Source organism: Zophobas morio, unplaced genomic scaffold (assembly GCF_036711695.1).
Source record: "Zophobas morio isolate AGI-343-1 ecotype UQ-CSIRO unplaced genomic scaffold, CSIRO_AGI_Zmor_V1 ptg000005l, whole genome shotgun sequence".
In the NCBI taxonomy this organism is placed as follows: domain Eukaryota; kingdom Metazoa; phylum Arthropoda; class Insecta; order Coleoptera; family Tenebrionidae; genus Zophobas; species Zophobas morio.
The window spans coordinates 9,768,044-9,781,860 of NW_026972110.1; the positions used below are offsets into that span (position 1 = coordinate 9,768,044).

General features: G+C 33.2%; 2 protein-coding genes across 7 annotated transcripts in view; both read right to left on the reverse strand.

Annotated features, from left to right (window-relative positions):
- Window positions 1-574: 574 nt before the first annotated feature.
- Window positions 575-13,817, reverse strand: part of LOC135122652 (leukocyte elastase inhibitor-like) — a 49,091-nt gene continuing 35,848 nt past the window's right edge. Inside the window, exons 1-4 of one of the 6 annotated variants that reach the window (XM_064046973.1) lie at window positions 5,431-5,676; window positions 4,466-5,356; window positions 4,250-4,391; window positions 3,581-3,794 (exon numbers count right to left, since the gene is read on the reverse strand). In XM_064046973.1, the coding sequence (XP_063903043.1) occupies window positions 3,649-3,794; window positions 4,250-4,391; window positions 4,466-5,326 (1,149 nt within the window). In that variant the 5' untranslated portion in view covers window positions 5,327-5,356; window positions 5,431-5,676 and the 3' untranslated portion in view covers window positions 3,581-3,648. Of the gene's footprint in view, window positions 817-3,580; window positions 3,795-4,249; window positions 4,392-4,465; window positions 5,677-11,285; window positions 11,428-11,497; window positions 12,451-13,817 lie in introns of those variants that run through there. The other 5 variants (XM_064046977.1, XM_064046972.1, XM_064046971.1 and 2 more) reach the window with 5 other exon arrangements.
- On the reverse strand, window positions 6,335-8,743 carry LOC135122651 (leukocyte elastase inhibitor-like). The gene is made up of 3 exons (XM_064046970.1): window positions 7,694-8,743; window positions 7,480-7,624; window positions 6,335-6,925 (listed from the first exon to the last, which is right to left on the reverse strand). The coding sequence occupies exons 1-3, from the start codon at window positions 8,552-8,554 to the stop codon at window positions 6,780-6,782; spliced, it is 1,152 nt and encodes a 383-aa protein (XP_063903040.1). The 5' UTR covers window positions 8,555-8,743; the 3' UTR covers window positions 6,335-6,779.

Below are 13,817 nucleotides of genomic sequence, written 5' to 3' on the forward strand. Positions count from 1 at the left end.
CCACAACTTTCTTTTTATAACAAAAGGGAAGTTTTTTTTTTTCAAAAAATAGTTTATCTTTTTAAAATTTTGGTGAAGCATCATGTTATCTTTAAAAACCAATACATACCTCAATTATTTATGAAAGTTTCGGAATGCATGGGAAAGGTTGTCACTTTTTGTCAGAAGTGAGATACAGTAAAACCAGCTTGTTCTGAAAGCTGAAAGTACCTACTTATACTTACACTTCTTACATGGGTTCACCATTTTGTTGACGATCACAACGTCAACTTCATGGTTTACATTATTCCTTTTAACAGATCAGAACGGTCGAGCAGGACAGGTTCTATTTTTCCGTTACCGAGGTTGGAACCAAAGCCGCCTGTGGCTGACGGGTCAACCGCCCCTATTATTGTTTGTATCTCCTATAATTTAGTGCTGTTGTCTTAAGTTAGAACGATTTTTTTTAATAACTGTTAAACTATAATATAAGGAATATTGTATGGAATTTTTTTAAAATTACAACTGAATATTTGGTGACGTCACCATATTTTATTTTAAAACGAAACACTAAAAACTAAATTAAATGGATTTATACAAAAAGTGTATGAAACAGGAGTAAATAATATAGACGTTTATTTCCTAACTTAACTACATTCTTCTGTTCCAAAAAAAAAAAAAAAATCGATGCCTAAAGCTGCGGGTTTATGATTTTTCCAGTAAACAAAATATTGGGTCTTCCAGAAGATCTTTCCAACAACATTAAAATGAACGGATGGTCAGCAGTGAAGAAAATATCTGGGCCCACCACACAACTATAAGTCTCAAACATCATTGCTGCAATTAGAAAAATGTATCAGCTTTCAACGCCTCAACTAATAAATGTATAGATAAACTTTCAAAGGCGTCATCCCAAAACTTAAAAGAAAATAATTTAATTTTCAGGAAAAAACATTTGCAACTTAATTCACGGGCGAGCATAATTTATACATATTATATTACATACCTACTTATTAGTGACTGATCTTTTAAAATATTTATTCAGAGCCAAAAAAAAAAAAATAGCCAGGCAACCGAAGCTTCAAGTTCAATTAAAGGCCATTACTGTCAAAAAGTAGCTTTAATAAGATTTTATGTTTAAAACTCCTTCTGTACCATTGAAAATATCCTGGAGTGATTTAAGCGTAGAACAGGACACAGATGGGTCCACAGTAACATTCGTTGTAGAAACACTTTCTTCAAATAGAAAAATGTTTGAGTATTACAATATATTAAATATGCTGAAAAGGTTAATAAACAAAAAAATTGGAAGAAAATTTACAATGAGAAAAAAACAAACAATACATTCACAATCAAAACAATTGATTTTGACGTTGAAGAAGGAATATAATATAACAAGCTTCTGTCGATTCAGCCCCTTCTTTATTTACTTCAATTAAAAGTTTCTGTATAACTTTGCTTACATACGAGTACAAATATTTTTTTGAAGTAGTCATGCCACCGAAATTAGCTGCTGGGCTAAATATTTCTTCTATTCCAAGCTTATCAAGCTTATCTACCCAAAACTCAAAGATAGTGACAATTCATGAAAACTACGAGTTTTTTTTTTAAATCAATGATTTGTTCAATTTTGAATTTTAGCAAGGCCATGGTAACTTCAATGTTCCACGGTAGCCAGTTTTTTTCTAATTGGACAATTCCATTTCTTTCGAAGGGCAAAATAATAATTGTGCTAAGGAAGTTGTCATTGGTGTAAGGTAATTCTAAATAAATTGTAGCTTCCGACTCTCTGACATCTTTGTAAGGGAATTTCCTCCTCATATGCATCATTTCCACATGCACTCAGTCTACGTTGTTAGTCTCGTTTTGGTGTTTTGCTTGTCAAATTTGTGTATCCAACTGCCTTTGAAATAGATAGCGTCTTCAAGCACTAATCGTGTGAATTCATCTAAATCCTCTTTTTGTTGACTAAATTCTTGATTTTTTGTTTTGTTTTCTCGCTGACCCAATTATTAATAGCTGTAGCAGCTGCCTCACTTGCACTAAAATTAAGTAACTGTACTTAAGATAGGAAATTTTTAGTGACAGCATCGCTGAACTAAAAAATTTACGCTGAAGGTAAATTTTATTAGCCATCAAAAGTCTAATGTTGGCAAGAGAGTTGAAGTGGTTTGTTACAACATTGTAACATCCTCCAACAATTTCATCTTCAGGTATTTTCAATGTGGACGCAAACTTTTTAGCAGTTGTACCACAGTACAGATATAGAACTAACGTGTACAGTAATGACATGAGGTTCAAAATCCTTTGTTCTTGGTGTAGATATATAACGTTAGTTATATATCTATACTGTGGTTGTACACCGGGCACGATGATAACTTGATAAGGTATGGGCCGAACAACTCATTGGAGAGAATTTTATATTTCCTGGCGATGTACCGGCCAAAACATTTGTGAATGTGAATTGACCATTAAATGCACAAGAAAACTGTTCCAAAAATAAATGTGATTAAGGAGGGAATCAGTGTCACAGCAATAAAACAAATATATGAAGAGTTTAAGGTAGAACACATTGGGCGGCCTTTTACTAACGTGAAACATAACACCCTCCAGTTTTATTAAGCGAACTATTTTTACTTTCTAAATATTATATTGGCACAGTAAGTACTCGACTGATGTTTGGTAAAAATTAAAAATGTGTAGTGAGTAATGTTGTTTTGATTAATACTATGCGCATGACGTGTTTTGTTTTGGTGTGACCCACACAACGAAGTTAATAATGTGACCTTAATAGAGGTCTGTGGAGCAAGAGCAAGTATCTAAATTTTGCGAGACCTCGCCAAGGTTACCAGTTAGGAAGGAAACGATTTCTGCGCTTTCTTGTATACAGTGAATGTAACGTATTATCGATTAACTTGGTTCACTAGAACTCAATACGTATCTTGGAAAATGATGCAGTCGTCATGAACGAGTGGAAAGTTATATTCATAACACGTTTTAGCAAAAATACAACAAAATATAAAACTGCGAGAATTATATCTCATTTATTTCAATGAACTGACGTTTGTATTTAACTTTAGACAAAAGAATAATTGTCTACAAAATGTAGTGTAGCATTGTTAAATATATTTAGTTGTACGAAATAAGACGCGTTGGAAATTAAATTAAATTTAATTATTACTTCACATCAAACTTAACATTTGATTTTCAGTATACTCGTATGTCACTTCGACATAGTATTTAATAATCATTTTATTTGGAGATTAAAATAAAAATTTACATTTAAAACAGAAATATTTATTGGGGTATACGACTACAACCACTCTTCCTTATTTCTTACAACGGGTGTTCAGTTGAAAAAGTCATCAAGATGGCGTTGCTTTTTTGATAGAAGAAAACGTAGCGAAGAGCGAAGAATAGAAAATTAAAAGAATTGTTAAAACAGATGTCCTATTTTTGATAACAAAATATAAAAATTAAACGTTGATTTTCTATTTATAGATGGATTATTTTTTGGATGGGAGAAGCGTAAGCACTTGCGGTTTGCTGGTTGACGTTTGACATCTTATATTTATGTCACAAGCGAAATCAAACAAAAGGAAACGATATAAACATTTTATTCTCGATTTTGATCAATTCTTCTGTTTCATAGAAAAAATAACTCAGTTCTTAAGGTTGCGGGTTTGTTATTTTTCCAGTAAATAAAATATTTGGTTTTGCAGTGGATTTTTCCAGCAACATGAAAACAAACGGATGATCAGCAGTGAAGGAGATGTCTGGGCCTCTCACAAGACTCTCAGTCATTATCATCATTACTGTAATAAAAAAATATCTCAAATCTCAAGAAATAAATGTATACGGGTAATTTCAAAGGGGTTATCGCAAAAGAAAACAATTAATTTTCAGGAAAAAACTTTTGAAACTTGATTTATCAGTCACTAATTTATTTAAATATACTTTGGATAAAATATATGAAGTAGGATTCGAGAACTTCTGCAAGTTGTTTTCTCACGCTGTTTACGATACTTCAAATAATCGGGTACTTTATTACTATGCTCCAAATTGACTCACTGAATATACCTTGCATAACTGATGTGCTAAAATCTGCTCTAATATGTAAAGTAAGTATCACCTCGTAAATGAGTCCATGACTACTTTAGCTTTGGAAAGACTTTCTTTAAAGGTATCGCTTTTGAAACATGTACACTAAATATATTTTTAATAAAAAACAACAAAAATAGCATAAAATCAACTTGATGAAAGAACTTACCAGTAGCTGCTGCTGCCTCAGCCCCTTCTTCATTTACTTCAATAAAAGCTTTCTGTATAACTTTGCTCACATATAGTGGCTCTTTTGACGTAATCATGCCACTGAAATTAGCTGCAGGAGTAAATATTTCACCCAGTCCAACCTAAATAATGGAAAAAATCACAAGTATTTATTTTATATATGAAAATTACTGACATTTCGTGAAAACTGTATTACCTTAGTTAAAGAATCTTGTAAATCAATTGTTTGTTCAATTTTGAATCTTGGCAAGGCAACAGTAACTTCAATGTTCCACAGCTTGTTTATGATTTCAGTAAAGTTTACCGTAGCCAGCTTCTTTTCCAATTCCAGAATTTGATCTCTTTTGAAGGGCAAAATAATGACCATGCTGAGGTTGTCATTAGTGTAAGGTATCTCTAGAATTTCAGCTTCCAATTCTTTAACAGCTTTATAGTGGAACTTCCTCTTCATATGCATCATTTGCACATCTACTGAATCTTTATCATTGAGATAGAATGGTTCCATTGTGGTGGCTTCCTTGTTAAATTTATGCATCCAGTTGCCTTTGAAATGGATAGCGTTTACAAGTACTAAACGTGTGGATTCACTTAAATCCTGTTTCTTTACTAAATCTTTGATTTTTTCGTTTGTTTTCTCTTCAACCCAAGAGTTGATAGTTACAGCGGCTGCTTCATTCGCACCAAAATTAAGTAACTGCACTTCAGATAGAAAGCTTTTAGTGACAGCGTCGCTGAAGTCTGGTAAAAGCGTATGACCCTCCATAAGGTAAACTTTATTAGCCATCAAAAGTGTAACGTTGGGAACAGAATTCAGGTGGTTCATTATCACATTGTAACCATCTCTAGCAACTTTAGCTTCAGGTATTTTCAATGTGGAAGCAAACTTTTGAGCAGTTGTACCTTGAGCGCCCTGGTAAGCCATGGAAAGAACAGCATGAACGCTGATAGGAGAAAAAATTATATTTCCTGGCGATGTTTCGGCCAAAACGTTGTATAAGTTGGTGGTGAATTGGCTACTGCTGTCCAAGACTTCGAGTTCTGCTGTTTTTTCAGCCATTTTTGGTGCTAATGGGAACGCGCAAGAAAACTATTCCAAACAGAAAGGTAAAAAAGAAATGGTTATGTTCAGTTACAGGAAAGTAAATACAAGAAGAGTTTTACCACAAACACTAGCCGACGTGTTACTAAACTCAAATATTTCACAAATCGTTTTTAGCGAACTATTTTTAGGTAGCAGTTACTTTCTGAGTTCTCGTACTGGCAAAATATCTAGATGAACGTTCGGTGAAAAAAAGTAAACTTTGGTGAGCAATGTTGATTGTTTAATAGTATTCCTATGACGTGTTTTGTTTTCAAGTACTCGTGTGACAACTACTAACTCCGGCGTGCAGGAAATACTGCTGCATTTTGGGAAACATCATCAAGGTTAACAATTCAGCAGGAAAACTTATTGTTCGTGTTGATCCTTGTATGCAACCAACATAACGTATTATGAATTAACCTGTTGCATTACGAATCAATGTGCAAGCATCATGTAGAGTTTTGTATCAGTACGTAGTCAGATAAGTTCCAGTTTTTTAAAATTAACTGAAAAAGATAGTGTATATTTTTCAGTATCACATAATTACTTTAGTGCTCATTTATATTTAATTTAAAATTCATTATTTGTGTAGGATTATATGGACAATAATAATTTTTGGATGTAACGTCCAATTTGCTCCCGAAGAAATCGAAAAATGGGTATAAAAGGGGTTACCAACAATTTCTGAAGTGGTATGAGGAAAAAGGTATTAGGGATATTTGTTTTGAAGATGTGTTGCTGGTTAACTATTCTGAAGTCTCTGAAACCTTAAAGTCTGATCTCTGGTCGTCAAAAATTAAATCAAATTCACTTATTCATCATAACGGATATGCTGTTCATAACAGAAGCTTCAGATGAAATTGCTGGAGTTGAGATGTCAAAATCTCTTAAATTTGTAAATAGGTGATATTCGAGATGAAGGAGCAGTTACAAATGTAAAACATACAAAACGCAAGATAGCCGTTTTTTTATTTTGTATAAAAGCAAAAAGTGCTCAACTCAACCAGTAGGAAAAATAGTGTAGACAAAATACTTGCAACCTATTTGAAGCTTTTTGATGCTAAATTCTATACAGGGCACAGAATGAGAAGAACATCAGCAACTTTGTTGGTAGACAATGGTGTTGAAAATCTGGTGGTTGGAAATTTGAAAATGTGTCGGAAGGCTATATAGAATCTTCAGCTCAAAGTAAGACAAATCAATGTGCACCTAAATACCAATGATTGGTTGGAATTAAAATTTAAGCAACTTTTCACGTTTTTAAAAAGGAAATTTGCTGCGTCGATTTTATCGGGATAAGTCAATGATAAAGGTGGTTAGATTAAGTGCACAGAGGTGTGTAAATTAGTAGGTCTCAGTAATACATATTTATTATCCACCTTAATTAATAATTAGTTTCTTCTGTTATAAAAAAAAGACAACTTGATTCTTAAAGTTGTGGATTTGTTATTTTTCCAGTAAATAAAATATTTGGTTTCCCACTGGATTTTTCCAACAACATAAAAACAAACGGATGATCAGCAGTGAATGTCATATTTGGGCCTTCTATGCAACACTCAGGCACGATCATCATTGCTGTAACAAAAAAAAAATATTAACTTTCAAATAATAGGTGTTCAAAGGGGTTATCAAGAAAATGTATGGAGCGTAATTAACTTTCAGGAAAAATGTTTAGAACTCATTTGATCGGTGAGTTATTTAATATAAATATTATTACTTATACAAATTATATGAAACGGACAACAACTTCTTCAAACACCTTTTTCCCAAAATTATTTCTGGTCCGTGTAATAGTAAGGTGACCAACTTCCAAACATCAAAAAGGAGTACACAACAAAGAAATATATTTTCTGATTTAGCTATATTTTTTAAATATTGTTTTGACGTTTGGCGACTCACGACACTGCCATGTGTTAAACTCTGTTCTAACACTCGTAAAATACCACATAGATGGGTCTATAGCTACCTCTACCTTTTCTACAACGGTTTTGAAACATGAATATTAAATATACTGAAAAAAGTAAGTAAAGAACATATTGAGCAAACAAAAACAACAATTAGAACACATTCACCGTCTAAACAAAATATTTCTATGTGTAGGAAAAAACAACACTGTAATAAAAACTTACCAGTCGCTGCAGCTGCCTCAGCGCCTTCTTCATTTACTTCAATAAAAGCTTTCTGTATAACTTTGCTCACATATAGTGATTCTTGTGACGTAATCATGCCACTGAAATTTGCTTTAGATGGATTAAATATATCTCCAAGTCCAAGCTGAAAAATAAAAAAACTGAACATATGTTTTGTATAATACCGCAACTATTAACAGAAATTGTATATTACCTTGGTTAAAGAATCTTCTAAGTCAATGGTTTGTTCGATTTTGAATCTTGGCAAGGCAACGGTAATTTCAATGTACATCATTTTATTTGTGATTTCAGTTAAGTCTACCGTTGCCAAGTTCTTTTCCACTTCGGCAATTTGCTTTCCTGTAAAGGGCAAAATAATGACCATACTAAGATTGTCATTAGTGTAAGGTAATTCTAAAATTTGAGCTCCCAACTCTCTAACACCTTTATAGTGGAATTTCCTCGTCATATGCATCATTTCCACATCTACTGAATCTACATCATTGAGATAGAATGGTTCAGTTCTAGTGTCTTCTTTGTCAAATTCATGCATCCAGTTGCCCTTGAAATAGATAGCGTTTACAAGGACTAAACGGGTGAAATCGCCTAAATTGTCTTTGCTGATTAAATTTTTGATTTTTTCTTTTGTTTTCTCTTCAACCCAAACGTTAATAGTTGCAGCAGCTGCCTCATTTGCACCAAAATTAAGTAATTGTACTTCAGATAAGAAATTTTTAGTGACAGCGTCGCTAAAGTCTGGTAAAAGCTTGTATCGCTCCATAAGGTAAACTTTATTAGCCATTAAAAGTGTAACGTTGGGAATAGAATTTAGGCGGTTCATCACAACATTGTAACCTTCTTTAGCAGTTTTAGCTTCAGGTATTTTTAATGTAGAAGCAAATTTTTCAGCAGTTGTACCTTGCGCACCTTGGTAGGCCATGGAAAGAACAGCGTGAATGCTGATAGGAGAGAAGATTATATTTCCTGGCGATGTTTCGATCAAAACGTTGTATAGGTTGACGGTGAATTTGCTATTGCTGCACAAGATATCGAGTTCTGCTGTTTTATCCGCCATTGTTCTTGGTAAACGAAATGTTCAGGGAAACTATTCGAAAGAGAAATGTAACAAATAAGAAATTGCTAAATTGGTGTAAGATTAAAATAAACACAACAAGAGTTTTACCGCAAACATCACTGACTTGCTACTAAACTCAAGCATGTCACGCATCGTTTTTCAACTACCAAGCGAACTATTTTTAAGTATAGTTACTTTTAAATTTTCGTACTGGCAAAATATCTGCATCGATGTTCGGTGAAAAATAAAAAAATTTAGTGTGCAATTGATTTTCCATGACGTGTTTTTTTATTTAGCGTGGGCGTAACACTGCCGCATGTTGGGAACATCAAGGTTAATAAATAGTTCAACAAAAAGCTATTTACACTGTCCCATATACGCAGCCAAAATGACGTCGTATTGATTAATTTGTTGCAGTGGATATTAATGTCATGAATTCATGATACATAATGTATGTATTATGTATATCTATTATATCAATGTAGAAGCGGTCAGTATAATCATAATCGACTACAAAATGCAATAGCTCAGAAGCTAGGTTAATGTGAACTGTATAAAATTAACGCTGCTTTAAATAAAGTAAAACAGATTAAAATAATTCATATTCTTTATTATTCATGATCATGAGTGCATGGACAGTAGGTTTTGCCTATAATAATATACAATGGGTTTCACCAGTAACCATGATTCCGCCAGAATTGAGATTGCCACCTAGAATACATTTCTAAAGCATTCGAAGATCTACTAATTGAAAAAAAAAATTCAGCCTTGTAACGTCGGACTTATAATATAATTTGGCAAGAAAGTCACTTTTAAAGTGGAGAACAAAAATTGTTTATTCCTCCATTATTAAGAGATAAATAGACGGACTTATTTCCCAGCTGCGGAAACCCTCTCTAGCTTCTAAAAATGAAATCAAAACTAATTAAATAAGTACAGAAAACAATCGTGATTAAAGTAACGGGATGCATATATTCACGATGGTGTAATGGCAAACAAAACTGAGTGAACAACAAACTACCCAACATCTTTGTACAAGAAGACACGGTATGCTACTCCGTGGGTGCTTTGCACCAGCCACGTGACGTCACATTGCCTTGGAAACCGTGCTTCTGACAATTTCGAAAGCTGTCAAATGTCAGTTTATCAGTGATATGTGAGGTTATAACGAATTTGGGTTGCATCTTTGACTTGGTTGGGCTTATCATTTGCCATTTCAATCAAAAGAAAGTATGACTGTGCTACTGTCTACTCTATTTAAACGTGCATTAATTAATTATATGGTAGTGCCATTTAAAAAAAAATCAAGTTGGTCGTGCATCTCGAAAACAAATGAAGCAAAAAAAACTTTTTCCACGAGTAATTAGAGCATAACTTTTTGTACTCCTATACCTAATTTCAGTTGATTTGTACAATTGGTTCTCAAGATATTTAACCGTGTCTATACATTCTAGCAACCCTGTATGTATTTCCTAAAAAGTTGATGACATCGTAAAATTTTATTATGAAAAAAATACATTTTAACATTATACTCCGTGATACCAGTCAAAATGGTAAAGATAAAATATATAATTAAGCGTAATTGTCTCATGTCAGACGAAGTCGTTTAAAAAACTGTTAAAGAATGTATACGTAAGTTGTTACAATTCGAGTATAATATTATCTAGTAACGTCAATACACATATGTGAATATGAGACCTAAAATTGAAAACAACAAAATTTAGATTATATGTTCCATAAAGCAAACGTAAAAAATAGTATAGATATTTATTTTTTATGTTAAAGTACATAGTAGTTCCACAGAAAATATAAATATATTCTTAAAGTTGGGGGTTTGTTATTTTTCCAGTAAATAAAATATTTCGTTGACCCATCGATTTTTCCGTCAAAAATAAAATAAACGGATGATTAGCAATGAAGTAATATTCATCTTCACAGTACGAACACTTCGTGAGCATCGATCCTGAAATAAAAAATACTCTAGTTATCTAAATATTTACATGACATTCATGAAAGTTATATTTTAGGTATTGGACGAAGGAGCATATTGAGAGTACGAAACCGTAAGGCTGAGTACAGCTCCTGAGTCCAGCAGAATAACTTCCGTTACGTGTTTTGTATATTTTTTTTCTGAAAGCGCACAAATAATTTACCTTATTTTAAATTTTCATTTTAAAATTTTTATTTTTAACAGTATGTTTTGTTGGAAAACATCAGATTTTGTGTATAGATGGCTCAAGAACATAAATAAACATTAACGATTCAGTTTTGAATTTTTGTGATCTTTAATGGTGAATTGTGATAAAAGTAAATTCGGAACATTCGCAGATGGAGATGTATCCGAGACTGGGGCGGTTAATAGTGCAAAGATATGAAAAAGCTTATATGACGTTTCTTTTAATTGATGCCATGAAGTATGTATTACTTCTGTAATGAAAAGGAGTACGGTGAAATCTTTACAGTACAAGTATGCTAATGGTCAACGTTACGAAATTCAAAAGTGATACACTTTAAATAAAACATTCTTTCCGGAAGATATTTACGATATTCATTTTGTTCTTTTAAGTAACATGATGAAGATATGCATGTATCTCGATATTTGGGACACAGATAATTTTAGTTTTGTGAAAGAGGTTGCTACTGCTAAACAGTAACTTTTATTATTTTATCTTTAAAACTTCCGTTGTTCACTAACAGACCCAACAATAACATACAAAAATGAAAAACTTACCAGTAGCTGCTGCTGCCTCAGTCCCTTCTTCATTTACTTCAATAAAAACTTTCTGTATTACTTTGCTTACACATAGAGACTCCTTTGAAGTAATCATGGCGTTGAAATTAGCTGCAGAACTAAATATTTCTCCAAATCCAAGCTGAATAACAAAAAAAAAAAAAAATTATCGCACTTCAAAACTAGAGATAATTCTTGAAAGTTACATATACCTTAATTAAAGAATCCTTTAAATCAATGGTTTGTTCAATTTTGAATCTTGGCAAAGCGACGGTAACTTCTTTAGTATACATCCCATTTGTGAATTCAGTTAAATTTACACCAGCCAGCTTCTTTTCCAATTCGGCAATTCCATCTCTCTTGAAGGGCAAAATAATGACCATGCTTAGGTTGTTATTAGTGTAAGGCAGTTCTATAATTTGAGCTTCCAACTCTTTAACAGATTTATAATGGAGTTCTCTCTCGATATGCATCATTTGCACATTTACCGAATCTATATCATTAAGATAGAACGGTTCCGTTTTGGTGTTTTTCTTGTTAAATTTATGCTTCCAATTGCCCTTGAAGTAAATAGCATTTATAAGCACTAATCGTGTGAGTTCGTCCAAATCCTCTCCGATGACTAAATTTTTGATTTTTTCTTTTGTTTTCTCTTCAACCCAAACGTTAATAGTGGCAGCAGCTATCTCACTCGCACTAAAATTAAGTAACTGCACTTCAGATAGGAAATTTTTAATAACAGCGTCGCTAAAGTCCGGCGAAAGCTTATATCCTTCCATAAGATAAATTTTGTTGGCCATCAAAAGTGAAACGTTGGGAACGGAATTCAGGCGGTTCATCACAGTATTGTAACCTTTTCTAGCAATTTTAGCATCAGGTATTTTCAATGTAGAAGCAAAATTTTCAGCAGTTGTACCCAGGGCACCTTGATATGCCATGGAAAGAACAGCATGAATGCTGATAGGAGAGAAGATCATATTTCCTGGTGATGTTTCCTTCAAAACGTTGTATAGGTCGACGGTGAATTGGGTATTGCTGTCCAAGATTTGGAATTCTGCTGGTTTTTCGGCCATTGTTGGTTATGAAAGATGTGCACAAAAACTTATCCAAGGAGAAATGTGACGAAGAGGAAATGATTATACTCGCTGGAGTAAAATGAACATAAGCAAAGTGTTATCACAAACACTGGTCGACTTGATACTAAACTTAAACTTAACACACATCGAGTTTTATTTGTTAAGAGAACTATTTATAAGCAATTATTGATGTGCAGTGCTGATTATGTTAAACTATTCGGATGACGTGTCTTGTTTTCCTTTAACCGCAACAGCTACCCCATGCGTGAGTTATAGTACTGCTGCATTTTAGGGGATATCATCAAGAAATTTTTTTTTACCGATTTAAATTCAATCTATAGAATATTATTAATTATATCCCAATGTCACTGTCACATTATTACGTCCCGAGAGTAAGTTAAGAAAATATTGTAATAAGGTCCACATGACGAATGGCTAATTTTGGTTGCTGACTAGTTACTTGTTTCGAATGTTCGGCTATGAAATAATGGGAATTTAATATATAAAATATAGAGAAGAACATTTAGACACTAATAACAAAATTATTTATTTGGGTGTGGGTAAAACTCATTACATACTAGAAAACCCATAGGCGTCGTACCGGGGCGGTGTATGAGTTTACTTCGTAATAATACATTAAGGTCGTAGCACGAGAACAAAGATAATTCAAGTATAACTTCCGGATTTCAGTACATTTTTCTTTCATTCTTTATTAGCTTTATTCAAAATTCAGTAGAAATTCGGGCAGCGATTCGCTTTGGAGAACATTCGTAGATCACACTGGTAGCACGACCGGAGGCACCTCGAGACTTGAACTGCATTTAGCTTCCGGTGCTTTCGCTTTTTTAGTGTCTTTTGCCCATTTGATACTTGCAAGTTTGCGAATTTTGATCTTACATTAGGGAATTTAATGAATGCAATTCCCCGCGACAAAACGACAAATATTTTCTGTTTTCCTTGCCGTGGGGATAAATGTTATGTTAAATTCTATAAAATTAACGCTACTTTCGGCCATTAAATATAGATAGTGTATATTCTTTCCCCCATAAAAAAATCTTCATTTCTTACTTACCTACTTTCATTGACTTTAAAAATTATCCCCTGGAAAATGATGAATTACTCATGAGTGAGGATTACATGGACAATAAGTTTTGCCAAAAATCTATGCACCTACCATAAATCTGTAGGAAATTTACTTCATACGTATACTCATAAACGGAAGCTTCTAATGTTTAAGTTCGTAGTGAGAAAATTGTTTCATTTTCTGTATGAAGTGACACTGTACCTCGTTTAAAAGGGGTTAAATTCGATAGTCAATAGTTTAAAGTCAACAGAATCCCTCACAACTTCGGAGCCGCTGCAGACATAGCTTGGAAATTTGGAATGAAATAATGAGCAATCCAATGATGCGGATCGTCTTTATGGTGATGTGCTGTGTCTTTGAATTATTGTAAGT